The 13,925-nt window shown below is 32.6% G+C and overlaps 1 protein-coding gene across 5 annotated transcripts; it reads left to right on the forward strand.

Moving 5' to 3' along the window:
* Positions 1-1,009: 1,009 nt before the first annotated feature.
* LOC132312233 (uncharacterized) lies at positions 1,010-10,810 on the forward strand. 5 transcript variants are annotated; one of them, XM_059810511.1, is made up of 14 exons: positions 1,010-1,256; positions 2,728-2,777; positions 3,602-3,654; positions 4,187-4,249; positions 4,721-4,786; positions 5,257-5,322; positions 5,444-5,707; positions 5,781-5,933; positions 7,085-7,213; positions 7,339-7,467; positions 7,593-7,721; positions 7,921-7,962; positions 9,260-9,454; positions 10,457-10,810. In XM_059810511.1, exons 2-14 carry the CDS (start codon positions 2,759-2,761, stop codon positions 10,502-10,504), a joined length of 1,356 nt encoding a protein of 451 aa, XP_059666494.1. In that variant the 5' UTR covers positions 1,010-1,256; positions 2,728-2,758; the 3' UTR covers positions 10,505-10,810. The 5 variants fall into 5 exon arrangements, with proteins under 5 accessions (XP_059666494.1, XP_059666498.1, XP_059666495.1 ...); XM_059810515.1 differs by lacking the exons at positions 1,010-1,256; positions 10,457-10,810 and adding exons at positions 1,955-2,121; positions 8,183-8,281 and having other exon boundaries at positions 9,260-9,397; XM_059810512.1 differs by lacking the exon at positions 1,010-1,256 and adding an exon at positions 1,973-2,121 and having other exon boundaries at positions 5,805-5,933.
* The last annotated feature ends 3,115 nt before the right edge of the window (positions 10,811-13,925 follow it).

Raw genomic sequence — 13,925 nt, forward strand, 5'->3', positions numbered from 1 at the left:
AATAAGGAAAAAAACAAAAATAAACCCTGAAAAAATAAAAATGAAAGTGAAAAATTGCTGTTGTAAGTTTGCTTTGCATATATAGTTTCATTTTCTTATAGTCAATCGTGGTCAAGATAGCTTGAGGACCGGTACGAAAATAGGATCAGATGATTTTAGCTGACATTTAGTTGCTGGCCTAGTAATGGAATAATGGACATCCTTCATTCACATTCACATTAACATTAATGTTCTTCATGTTGTATCAAATTTTTTTTTAATATTATTAAATTAAATACAATAATTATTATATTTATAAATAAAGAAACAAATAAATAAAACACAAAATTTCATTTCACAACACATTATACATCAAATAAACTTAAAGCCTTAAACCATTCATTACAAGAACAAAAAACAGTAAATTTGCATCAGTTTTTTTTTTTTTAAAGCCCCTTTAAAAAATATACTCGGTATATCCTAACTGTATCCAAAAAATATCCCGCGCATGCCAATCGTATCCCAATCATATCCAAAAATTTAAAATTTATTTTAAAAAATGAAATAATTCTCTGAAGTATTGGACACCTGTAAGTCCGGAGTAGTTATTTAAAAATCTTTTAATCCTTTCTTTATTTTTAAATTATCACTTTAGTTTAAATGATGTTTAAGCACAATCTTTACATTTTTTTATTTTATCACTTCTTACGTATATGTTTTTTTTTTCTTCCAAAACTAACTTTTCTTTCTTTCTTTCCAAACATGATTAATTGGTAAAACTGCCATTTTTTTTTTTTTTTTTTTTTGTCATTAATCAATAATATGGTGAGAAATTAACACTAGCTTTGGTTTGTGACTATCTAATGTCATTTTTTTTTTTTTTTTTTTTTTCTTTTCTTTTCTATCGGAATGTGTTTTTTTTCTTTATCAGCATAATTTTGAAGTTGAATTATGTGATTGATTGATTGTTCTTGCAAATATATATATATATGTGTGTGTGTGTGTGTGATTGTTCCACCAATCAAAACGTCCCAGCTCCATCTCGATACCAACGAACCATCAATTTACGATCACTCTCAGCCCTCAACCTCCACAACTTGTTCGCCGGCGGCAACGAAGATGAGGCCAAATGCCGGCGGCAACTTCATCGACAGCCCTCATGTTAGGCTCACGACGGCGGTGTTGGCGGCGGAATAGACGCCGTAGGGCGGCCTTGATCTTGACAGCGCAAACCAACTCATCAGATCTATGTGTTCGACTCTGTAACAACAGATAAGGTAAATTGTTTTCTCTAAACTAGGGTTTTTCTTTGCATTGATAGTTTTAGCTGTTTGTTTGGTGAGAAAGGAGTAGAGGAAACTAAATTGAGGTTTTTCTCGGTGAGAACTTTGGGTTTAGAGCCGAACCTGAGTTTTTCTGTTGCTTTTTCTCTTCCTTTGCGCTCTGACCGCCATCGTTCACCGGATTGTCTCCGACAGCCATTGATGGCTGTTATCAATGTCTGTATGAAGGTAACATACGTAGTAATTAAGATTAAAGTTCCATCTGTTTCAACCTAAAATATTTTACTCTGGAAAATATTTTTTATTTTCAGATAAAATATATATTTTTATTTTTATTTTTGAGTGTTTGACAAAGTATATTTTGAGTTGAGGGCAAATCCATATGACCGTAGCGTTAAAAAAATAAAAAATAAAAAATAAATAATAATGATAATTATAATAATAATAATGTAGGAACTCCAAAGGAATAGCCTAAAACATCATCCAAAAAAAAGGTTAAAAAAGAAAAGAAAAAGGATCAATGCAATTTTTAAATAAATTAATTAGTGTAATAAGAATAGTCCGTTTTTGGAACGACGGAATACAAGCGCAAACAAGGAAGTCGACCCAGTGGGAAAGTGGTTTGATATCCTTCAAGTGAGCGTTAACCTATAAAAGGCCGTGTCTTACAAGGCCCTTTGTATGGGCTGGGCTAACATAGAGTGGGCCTAGGTCAGTTCTATTGTTCGTGCGTCTCCTGACCCCATTGATTCATCGATCTCAACTACCCCCCGCTAGGGTTTATATTGTTTGCACAAAAACCCTGGGCTTCTCTCTCTAGCTGGTATCGTTTATCCTCATCTGCTTAGTCTTTGTTCAGGTAATCCTTGCTCTTTATTGGCTTTTTCTATACTATTATTAAAATTAAGATGCTGTGTGTTTGGGAAATTGGAGCCTTAGGATTGAAATTGACGCCTTGCAATTAGAATTGAAAAAAATTTTAGTTCAATTTTCTGAGTTACTTTTCTCTAATTCCACCAATTGGAATTCTAAAGCTCCAATTCCGTGCGTACCAAACATAGCCTGAGTTTCTTTATTCATATTTTGAGTTTCTATTATATTTATATATATATATATATATTTTTTTTTTTTTTTTGAAATTTTATCATATATTGTTGAAGAAACGAAACAATTCATTTTTTTAAGTTTACATAACTTTCCTCGGACAACAAGTATTATTTTTTAATTCTATTTCTTATTATATTATAGTTTAGGCTTACATAAATTTTCCTTGAACAACAAGTAGTATTTTCTAATTGTATTTATTGTTACATTATATATTATATCTCTATCAGACACATCTTCAGAGTAAAAGCTCTGGGATTCATTAAATTGGTGAATATTGCTTTAATCTTTTTATTTCGTAATCATTTATTTAATTACTTTTAAATTAATATTTGATTTTGATGATACTTATGATTTTCAGGAATACACAACCCCGATTTCAGAATATTATAATGGACCGGCGAAATACAGGTTAGTACTTCACAGTCTGATCTATATTCTTTTGCTATTATTTAGTTCTACTCCATACATATAATCGTGAAAATTTGTGAATGAAGTTTGAAAGAATTTTGGTTTATTTTTCCTTTACTTTTAATAATTAAATGCATTAGATATACATCAAGTCATAGTATTTGAGAATGTACAAAACATAGAAGGAAAATTGCGAGGCAGATAGTAACCAAATAAGAACTAGGAAATTTGATTTATAAGTATATTTCTAGATGTTCTCCAAAAATAAATGTTACATGTTCTGAAATTTGAAAAATTTAGAAAGGTTGTAAAAGAATTTTTTTTTTTTTTTTTTTGGAGCTTCGTATATAAACATTATGGATAATAATAATGATTATGTTAATTTATTATATTGGTTTATTTGTTTTTCTGTTTGATGGATATTATTTTATGATTTCCAATAGTTTCTATCATATTTTGAGTTTGTATCATGTATTTACTATTTTTTCTAAAATAGTTTCTATCACATATTTGATGTTGATAGAATGAGACTTTTACTTGATATTAATGTACATCCTTGAGAATATGTAACAGTATCTGCGTCTATCTGCCTTGTGTGAATTTTGACTCTCATCAAAATTTTGCATTGCGACTTAGTGATATCTAATTTATTGATTGATATATAACAATCCTTTGCAATTCTTTATTCCTTTGTCATGGGTTCATCATTCAATTTTGCTTGTGATCTCATAGTAATTCTTCCAGTTTCCTATTGTGCAACATGTTGATCTTTGAGTTTTTCTGTTTTTTGACTTGTTGGTTCTGTATCTCTTTGTACTTTGTAGAAGCTTTCTTATATGCAGGAATGGACAGCAACTCTCAGTCTTCCGGTTTTCAGGTAGTATGTGTTTTTATTTTGTCATCTTGGTATAAGAACATTTCAACTTGAGTTAAACAAAAATTAGTTGTGTATTTATAATCTTTTATCCCAACGTTGTTTTAATTACAGATTATATAAACCTTTTTTTCACTTTTTTATTTTTTCATTATAAATTTGTTTAAGATAAGATTTGTGCTTCTCACATATTTTCCATTAATTTTGGGTCATTTTCAATGTATTGAAACACGGGCTGTTTTACTTTGGCTTGAGTTTTCAGTCAACTAAATTGAATTTAGGAAATTGTGAACATCTTTTTTATGACAGTTCAGGCCAATCTTTGACTGGATAAACTTGAAGAAATATATATTTCCCTTTCGCATGAGTTTTTTGTTCAAATTAATTAGTTTTAGTACTTGGTTCATACTCTTTTCCCAGGCAAAGATTATAATATCGTAAATATATTTATGCTAATCCTTTTTTACGATAATTTATATTGTTTAGTTGTGTTATTTTGGCCTCTAAATATTTCTCTTTCTCTCTCCTGTAAAAGCCTCCGCCTCCTGGAGTTGGACCAATAGGCCCTCGAAGTTATGCTCCACCCTTCCCTATGCAGGTAAACTTCTATCCTTTCTGAGTTACATCTTAGTCCTTATCTGCTTCTTCTAAAAGGGCTAGCCTAGTGCACGAAGCTCCCTTATCTGCCTCTTATAAGATCTATAATATGTTCACTATGAGCAAATCCATTTGCTACACATGTGGTTCTGGCACAGCAAGGACAGGCAACTTTGGGTTCGCAACAATTTTGGCTTGAGTTTTCAGTCAACTAAATTGAATTTAGGATATTGTCAAAATCTTTATTATGACAGTTTAGGCCAATCTTTGACTGGATTAACTTGAAGAATTATATATTTCCCTTTGGCACAAGTTTTTGTTCAACTTAATTAGTTTTAATGCTTGGTGCATTCTCTTTTCCCTGGCCAAGATTATATTATCGTAAAATATATTTATGCTAATCCTTTTTACAATAATTTATATTGTTTAGCTGTGTTATTTGGCCTCTAAATATTTCTTTCTCCTGTAAAAGCCTCGCGGGCCTCCCGGAGTTGGACCAATGGGCCCTCAATGTTATGTTCCACCCTTACCCATGCAGGTAAACTTCTTTCCTTTCTGAGTTACATGTCATTCCTTATCTGCTTCTTTTAAAAAGCGCTAGCCTAGTGCACGAGACTCCCTTATCTGCTTCTTATAAGATCTATAATATGTTCACCATGAGCAAATCCATTTGCTACATGTGGTTCTGGCACAGCAAGGACAGGCAACTTTGGGTTCTCAACAATTTTGGCTTGAGTTTTCAATCAACTAAATTGAATTTAGGATATTATCAAAATCTTTATTATGACAGTTTAGGCCAATATTTGACTGGATTAACTTGACGAATTATATATTTCCCTTTGGCATGAGTTTTTGTTCAACTTACTTAGTTTTAGTACTTGGTGCAATCTCTTTTCCATGGCCAAGATTATATCATCATAAAATATATTTATGCTAATCCTTTTTACAATAATTTATATTGTTTAGCTGTGTTGTTTGGCCCCTAAATATTTCTTTCTCCTGTAAAAGCCTCGTTGGCCTCCTGGAGTTGGACCAATGGGCCCTCAAAGTTATGCTCCACCCTTCCCTATGCAGGTAAACTTCTCTCCTTTCTGAGTTACATGTCATTCCTTATCTGCTTCTTCTAAAAAGGGCTAGCCTAGTGCTCGATCTATAATGTGTTCACTATGAGCAAATACATGTGGTTCTGGCACAGCAAGGACAGACAACTTTGGGTTCACAACAATTTTGTTCAGTTGGACATGGTATATCTTCACATAATGTTGGGATGCCATCTAGTCAAGGTCAGCCTCTGCAGTTTTCTCAACCAATGCAGCAATTACCTTCAAGGCTTGGCCATCCAAACATACCACAGACCCAGCAATTTGCTCTGCATTTAAATCAACATATGCCTGGTTTAGGTGGTCCAGGAGCACCTTTCTCCTCATCCTATTCTGGAAGTTTCTCCTCATCGCATACTGTAAGTAATTGAAATATGAATACTATTTTGAGTCTCAGATTGCCATTAACTTCATAATGGTTTGTGATTTCAGTTTGCATCATCTTCTTTTGGCCAGCAACCAAATGCGCCGAATGTCTCATCTCAGTTCCGACCATTGTCAGAAATGCATGCATACGGTGCATCACATGTTACTCCTGTGCAGGTGACTGGGCAACAACCTTCAGTTACTGCTTCCACAGTTCCAGTAAGTCAGAAATCAGCCTTCATTCAGTGGCGTAGCTAGGAATTTTCTTTAACGGGGGCAATCTTTAATAGCAATAATATATATATATATATAATTTGAACCAAAACAATATATGTAAAAATTAAAACATTAATTTATTATATTTCTATTCAGTACATTCATAACGATTTTTTCAGATTATTCATTGTTGTTTCAAAATTGAGTTCATTTAATTAAATATACTAAAAAAAATCATATTCAATGAATCAAGAATAAAACATGTAAAAGAAAATAACACAGTTACCAGTTCTAATATATCACATATGTAAAAAAAATAAAATTAAAAATCCATGATAACAGTTAATCTGTGATTTCATTGATTTGGGCTGCAAATAAAAACAAATTCTAAGTGTTATTTAGAGAATAATAATTAGTAACATGATTACACAAACTAAATTTTGAAAGAACAAACAAGCCCTAAAATAATTTTGATAGTAATAACTAATAAATTTTCTAATTAAAATTATAATATGAAATAATAATCATAAATTTATATAATAAAAAAAATAAAAATAAAATCAGATTACCAGTTTGTCGCACTACAGTACGACTCTTAGTCATTCTGTCTACTAGTAAATGGCTGCTCCGCTTGCTTTGTTTGGATTGTGAAAAATGTTGAAAATTGAAGATATGATGGAAACAATCCATTTGTTTGTGGTAAAGTGAAAAGTGTGATAGAATATTAGGAAAGAATATAATATTTTGAGAAAGTAGAAAAAAATATCATATTTTAGGAAAAGTAATAAATTGATAGAATATTTACAATTATGAATTATGTGATGATTATATTCCTTTGTTTTGTGCCTCCTTTTTTTTTTTTTTGTGTAAAACCGTGAATGAGTTTTTGATTATATATATATATATATATATATATATATATATATATTAAATTTTAGAGGGGACAATTATACAAAAATAAAAATCTTTCCATATAAAATTTAAAAAATTTAGAAGTTGAGTGGGGGCAATTGCCCCCACTTGTCCCCATGTGGCTACGCCACTGCCTTCATTGGATTCTTTTTGGTGTTTATCATCTTATAATTTCTCTGTTGTTTGTACAATGACTTCATAATGGTTTGTGATTTCAATTTGCGTCATCTTCTTTTGGCCAGCAACCAAATGCGCCAAATGTCTCATCTCAGTTCCGACCATTGTCAGAAATGCATGCATGCAGTGCATCACATGTTACTCCTGTGCAGGTGACTGGGCAACAACCTTCAGTTACTGCTTCCACAGTTCCAGTAAGTCAGAATTCACCCTTCATTGGATTCTTTTTGGTGTTTATCATCTTAGAATTTCTCTGTTGTTTGTACAATGACCTCATAATGGTTTGTGATTTCAATTTGCATCACCTACTTTTGGCCAGCAACCAAATGCGCCGAATGTCTCATCTCAGTTCCGTCCATTGTCAAAAATGCATGCATGCAGTGCATCACATGTTACTCCTGTGCAGGTGACTGGGCAACAACTTTCAGTTACTGCTTCCACAGTTCCAGTAAGTCAGAATTCACCCTTCATTGGATTCTTTTTGGTGTTTATCATCTTAGAATTTCTCTGTTGTTTGTACAATGGCTTCATAATGGTTTGTGATTTCAATTTGCATCATCTTCTTTTGGCCAGCAACCAAATGCGCTGAATGTCTCATCTCAGTTCCGACCATTGTCAGAAATGCATGCATGCAGTGCATCACATGTTACTCCTGTGCAGGTGACTGGGCAACAACCTTCAGTTACTGCTTCCACTGTTCCAGTAAGTCAGAATTCACCCTTCATTGAATTCTTTTTGGTGTTTATCGTCTTAGAATTTCTCTGTTGTTTGTTCAATGACATGATTTTTTTTTGTATGCAATTTAATGATTAATGTGCTGCAGAAGCTGCCTAATTTTTTCTCTCCAATTTTATTGTACGTCATTAGCTACAATTGTGCATCACATGTTACTCCTGTGCAGGTGACTGGGCAACAACCTTCAGTTACTGCTTCCACAGTTCAAGTAAGTTAGAATTCACACTTCATTGAATTATTTTTGGTGTTTATCATCCTAGAATTTCTCTGTTGTTTGTATAATGTCTTGATGTTTCCTTTTATGCAATTTAATAATTAATGTGCTGCAGAAGCTGCCTAATTTTTTCTCTCCAATTTTCTTGTACGTCATTGGCTCCAATTGTGTAATGGTTTTAATTGCCATTATGTTGGCTTATCTCGTGAAATAGACAGTGCATATCAAACATGTCATTGGCTATCTTCGTGCTCAGAGCATTGATCCCATCCTTAAGGATGGTTTTGGATGAGACGCAGATCGGGGAGAGGAGGTCTGTTCACCTTTTTCCGTTGCAACTGATCGAAGAATGTTTTAATGTTGTCTTAATTTATTTATTTTATCTTGGGGTCTTTGTGACGTGGGCATTCTTTATAAATTGTCTTTTTCATCTGAGGCTATAGACTCGGTCCTCCTTAAGTTGTTGCGTCTTATTTGTAGGCATGGACACAGGCTGCTTTAATGGTATTTGTTAATTCAAGTCAAGAGTGAGTTAAATTTGCATAGGATACCAGAGAAGCTGTATGGAAATAGTATTAAATATTTCATTTGAGTGGCCTAGGAAAAAAAAAATTATATATTTCAGTTGAGTGGTTAATTTAAGAAATACAAAATCTGAATTACATGAGCAATTACATCAAATAGAACCTAGAATGAGGGGGAAGAAATCTGTATTCAATCTGAGTGGTGGCATTAGCGTTCGCTTGATGCATTAAATTGTTGAGTTTCTTTGTTAAGCATGAGCATTATGAGTTTTCTTTTCCTCTAACAGCCTTTGGAAATTGGAAATGACAATTCTGCATTTACTTTATTTATGTAAATACAAAAAGTTTGGTGTTAAACAAAAAACATTAAAGAGAGTGCATCTAAGGATGTACCTCTTGAGGAAGCTCAAATCAAGCCGTCATCTATAATGGAACATCAACACTCTGTTGACTTGGTTCTCGGGTCACGGTTAACTAAGGAACATGTTGGACCTGAACAACAAGTGAATGGATCTTTACCGGAAGGATTCATCGAAGACCATCTTGTAGAAAATGCTCAATTAGACCATTTTCTTATAAATACCATTTTCGCCTTTTCTCAATTTGACCATTTTCTTCCACATTTTCTTCCACATTTTCTCAAAGAATTTTTTTTTAAATCCTGTGAACCACACACCAAGCTTATAGTTACTGTTCCTTTGTACTATTATTGTTGTTGTTGTTGTTATTATTATTTATTATTTATATTATTATTTTTATTGGCTTAGATAACACATACAATGCAAGTATCATTAATAAAGGCCGAGGACATCATTGGGATCGCCGGAGCCAATGTTAGTTACGTTCATCGTACTAGTGGAGCGAATCTTACTGTGTCAGAGACGGAGGGCATTCCTGAAGAGATGACTGTCAAAATTAAAGGCACCTATTCAGAAGTTCTGAAGGCTCGACGTCTTATACAGGTTAGTGCTTTCAAATTTAGCAGCTCAACCTGCTGCCTGTGGTAGCAGTGAAATTGCTTTTGGCACTAGCATCACTTATTATTGTTATTGTTATTATACATTTCATTAGTATAAAAGGGATTGATTAACCTTGATCATTAGGATTATTATTTTGTAATTAGACATGTTTACACGTGCCAGCTGTCACCATTTGTGATCCTAATCTGTCAATTTCCAGCCCCAGGGATTTCCTCGATGCATCAGATAAGGGTCCTTTATCCTTTAAAGCAATTCCTGGAAGTAGTGGTTTTTATTGTTAACATAAAAGCTAATAGGAAATAGGGTACAGTTGAGCATTTGTTGGAGACAATTTTATAAAGATGTAGTTTAACTTTGTCTCTTCAATCCATTAATGAGGAACTTTTACAACTGATCAACTTTCGACGCCATAAAAGTAACTTCTGTACTCTCCATTCAACAGACCGTCCTTTGTGTTTCTAGTCTTCTAGTACCTTAATGTTTGTCTACTGTGCATATGTGAGGTGTTTTCTTCTCCACCATGCCCGTGGCTTATTTATTTATTTTACTTCTTCTCAATTTGCCGGGTCAAACAATGAGAGGAAACATTTCAAAATTATTCTTCTTTGGGTATCTATAAATGATTTAATTATTTCTTTTTCGTTTTCCTTTCAACTCTGGTTATTTTATTGTTAGTGCCTTAAATTTTGCGAGATTGATGAAACTGGTAATTATGTCAAGGAACAGTTAAGAATTCTAATTTAGACTCTTAGGAACTTGTGCAATTTCATCTCCATAGTATGGTTGCACGTTTTCAAGTATTTATATATATTCATTATATAAATCTATTACCATAATAATTCATAAATGTAATTAGATTGAAGTTCAAGTTCTGAATAGTGAATGTATATGAGTACCTTAACCAGACCCCACCAACCAACCAATCGAAAAACTAAAAAAATAAATAAATAACCACTTTTTGATTTGAATATTTGTTGCTTGCAGGAGTGTCTTAGTGCCGGAGCCAAATCCATGCGTCGAGGAGGAGTTTGACACCCGATCGAGTTCCTACTCACATTTGGCTGGCACCTCCCCGTCATTTTCATTTGCATCTGAGCCATTTGGTGCGTATGAACCTTGTAATTTTGGAGAACTAAATTATATTTTCCATTTTTGGACTCCCTGGAACTCCATTGTAGAATGATCTTGTGGTAGTCAAATGTTGTAAAGGAGAGAAACTAATTTTCATGAAGACCTTACTAACTCGCATACACAGACAGAACAAAGAAAAAAATTGTGTCTGTGCTCTGTTCTTGTGTATGTTTTCATTTTGAAGTTTTCTTGCTTGCATTTACTAAATTTTCTATCCAATGTGGGGGGAGATACCACTGAGGTTGAAATTTTGAATCTTGCCTATTGGTAAAGAAGTACTTATTTAGTCATTGGCATTGAAAGGGAAATTGTAAGACAGCGAATCACATTTTATGCAAGTTGATCATCATCACTGTGTTCATACTCATTTATGGAGACTTGATATTTAAGACTTCAGTTCATACTCATTTATGGAGTCTTGATATTTATTTAAGACTTTAGTTCACACAATTCCTATATTTAGAGATTTGGGATAGAGAATTAATTAAGAAAGAATCCTTTGCGAGTAAGGAAACAAATCAAGCTTTTTTAACTCTCTCTTCCGTCCACGTTCTCTCTTTCTCTCCCTTGATTAAGACCTTCAACCAATCCGTCTCTGGCAGGGATTAGCTCGTGTTCTTTTGCATGTTTCGTTTTTGAAGTTTTTGCTTGCGTTTATTAAATTTTCTACTTGAGTTTGAACTTGACTTATGCCAATACTGCACGTGATGATTGCCCATGCATTTTTGCGCTACTTCCATTATATTCTGTGCAGACTGTTCCCAGTGGAACTCATCTATATATAATTCATTCACACTACTGAGACAGAATCGCATGTTTTGTTCCTGTATTGAGAATTATAAATTATTTGTAATACATTTTTGTTTGTGCTGTCCCTGTTTCATGTCACTTGGGACGGCTGGTTGGTTGGTCTTTCCTAGTTGCGTGGCAACCGAAACCATATGATCCGGATCATGTAATAATTTTCATGAAAAAACTTGCATGTCTGGTTGTAGGGACGGACCTACATGCATGCTGGGGGTCAATTGCCGCCCCCTGATTTTTTTTTTTTTTTTTACTGAAATTCCTTGTATGTTTTCCTTTTTCCACTTTATGTACATAAAGTGTTGCTATTGCCTTCTCTGAAATTATTTAAAAAATTGGCTCTCTTATGCTTCTTCTAAATAGTGGATATCTTATGTTGACAAACAATTGACTAGGGGTGGCAAATGGGCGGGTCGGGTTGGGTTTGGGTTGGGTTAAAAATAGACTGGTGAACATGGGTGAAGACTCATATTCAACTCGTTCTGAACGGATTGAAAATGGACGGATTAAAAATGAGCAAGGTCAACCCGTTATTACCCGTAAACTCATTAATTATTATTATTTTTTATTTTTAAATTTTTTTTTATTAAATGTTAACCTGATTTAACATATATTATATGTTCAATTATTCATCATGTGTGTTTTAAGAAAATATAATTTAATTATTTAAAAAATAAAATAAAACTTAACTGTGAAAGTAATATACATTTATATTGAGGGGTACAAGTAAAACACAGATTGACGCGACGCATGAATCTTCAATCTAATATGTTTGGGTTATTAGTTTACAATTAATGCAAAGAACCTGTGTATGATACACTCTCTCAGGCATTCGGAGTACCGGAATCGTCCACTTGAGCTCCGACGCCTTCCGGAAGCTTCTGGACAGTGTTAGTCGTCTCGCTTTCATCGCAAGTTGAATCAACAGATATTGTATCGACATTAAGATCCAACACCTCTCTATACATACATATATGTGTAATTAATTTATGAGATTGTAGTTTCTACAGAGCATTAAATTTCAATACACAGAACGAAATCAGCCGGTGATAGTGATGAAGATGATAATGATGATGAGAGAGCGCGATCGGATCCGAAAATCGATTTCGATGAATAATCACAGATAAATTGAGTGATCTGAGATATGAGATGAAGCTCGTCTTCTTCACAGTAACAGTTTGCGAGCAGAGAGAATCAAAACTGATGTGTGAATAAGCAGCTCAGGTAGTTGCATTTCACAAGTAGAGAGAGAGAGAGAGAGAGAGAGAGAGAAAGAGAGAGTCATGGTGGTGACAATAACGGCCGTTTGTCAGGTTCCATGGGAAGACGAACAAATGTATAAAATGAAAGTAAATAAATGTTCATTTTTTAAAATAAAGTAAATAAAGTAAAAAAATATAATAATGAAAGTAAATAAAAGGAAGGTGGGATGGGCCACCTATGATAGTAATTTTTTTATTAAAAAAAATTAATTATTTTTTATTTTTAAATTATTTTTTTTGAAAGGTTTTAAATTTTTTTATTTTTAAAAGCATTTATTTATTTATTTATTTTTTTTAGAAGAAGTTTGTAAAGAAAAACTTAGAGAAAGAGGATTGATAAAGACAAATTTAGGGGGAGAGAGATTTAAAAAAAAAAAATTTTAGACAGAGAAATGAATTGAGTGCAATATAAAATAGACATGTGTTATGTGTTTATTATGTGACGGGTGAAATATGGGTTGAATATGGTTAATCATATCCAACTCATTTTGACTCCTAAATTAAGTGGTTAAAAATTACCCAACCTATTTTGACCCTTAAATTATATATGATTCACCCATAATCATTACAAGGCGGACGGATATGGACAGATTGAGCCACCCCTATAAATAACACATCCACTTTGGATCACAAGTGGGATTTTAAATAGATTAATATTTAAGACTTTAGTTCATACTCATTTTATCAAGTAAATCAACGTCAATTTGCAATCACGAAATCAATTCAAACTTTAATAATAGTAAATTCGATTCTCACCAGTTCTAGAACATGTCTGATTTTATTATTATTAATTTTTTCTTACCAATTGTAAGTCGTTATATAGCTATTTTTTATTTTATTTTATTTTTGGTAAATAAGTTGCATAAAAATAAAGATATACTGAATTTCTTTAGGTTTCGTTTGGTTAGATGGAATCAATTAGAAAAAAAAAAAAAAAAAAAAATTTTTTTTAAATTTTTTAAAAATTTGGATAGATGGAAAAAGAATCATAAAAAAAAATATAATTTCCGGCATTAGATTAGTTTCTCTCAAAACTTTTCTCACAAAACACAGAGAAATAATATTTTTTTTGTGAAAATTGCTTCTTTTTATTTAAAGTTCTTATTTTATCCAACAACTGAATCATGTAAAACAATTATTTTTTTTTTATTTTCTAACGGAATTTCTTTTCTACTAAGTTTAAGAGAGACAAGTTTTCTAACAATTTCTATTTTAGTGAACTTCTAGAAGGCAACTTCTCTACTATATATAGAGAG

The sequence above is a fragment of the Cornus florida genome, unplaced genomic scaffold, assembly GCF_030987335.1.
Source record: "Cornus florida cultivar Cherokee Brave unplaced genomic scaffold, ASM3098733v1 CherokeeBrave_3.0.0_Hap2_Chr06, whole genome shotgun sequence".
Lineage (NCBI taxonomy): Eukaryota > Viridiplantae > Streptophyta > Magnoliopsida > Cornales > Cornaceae > Cornus > Cornus florida.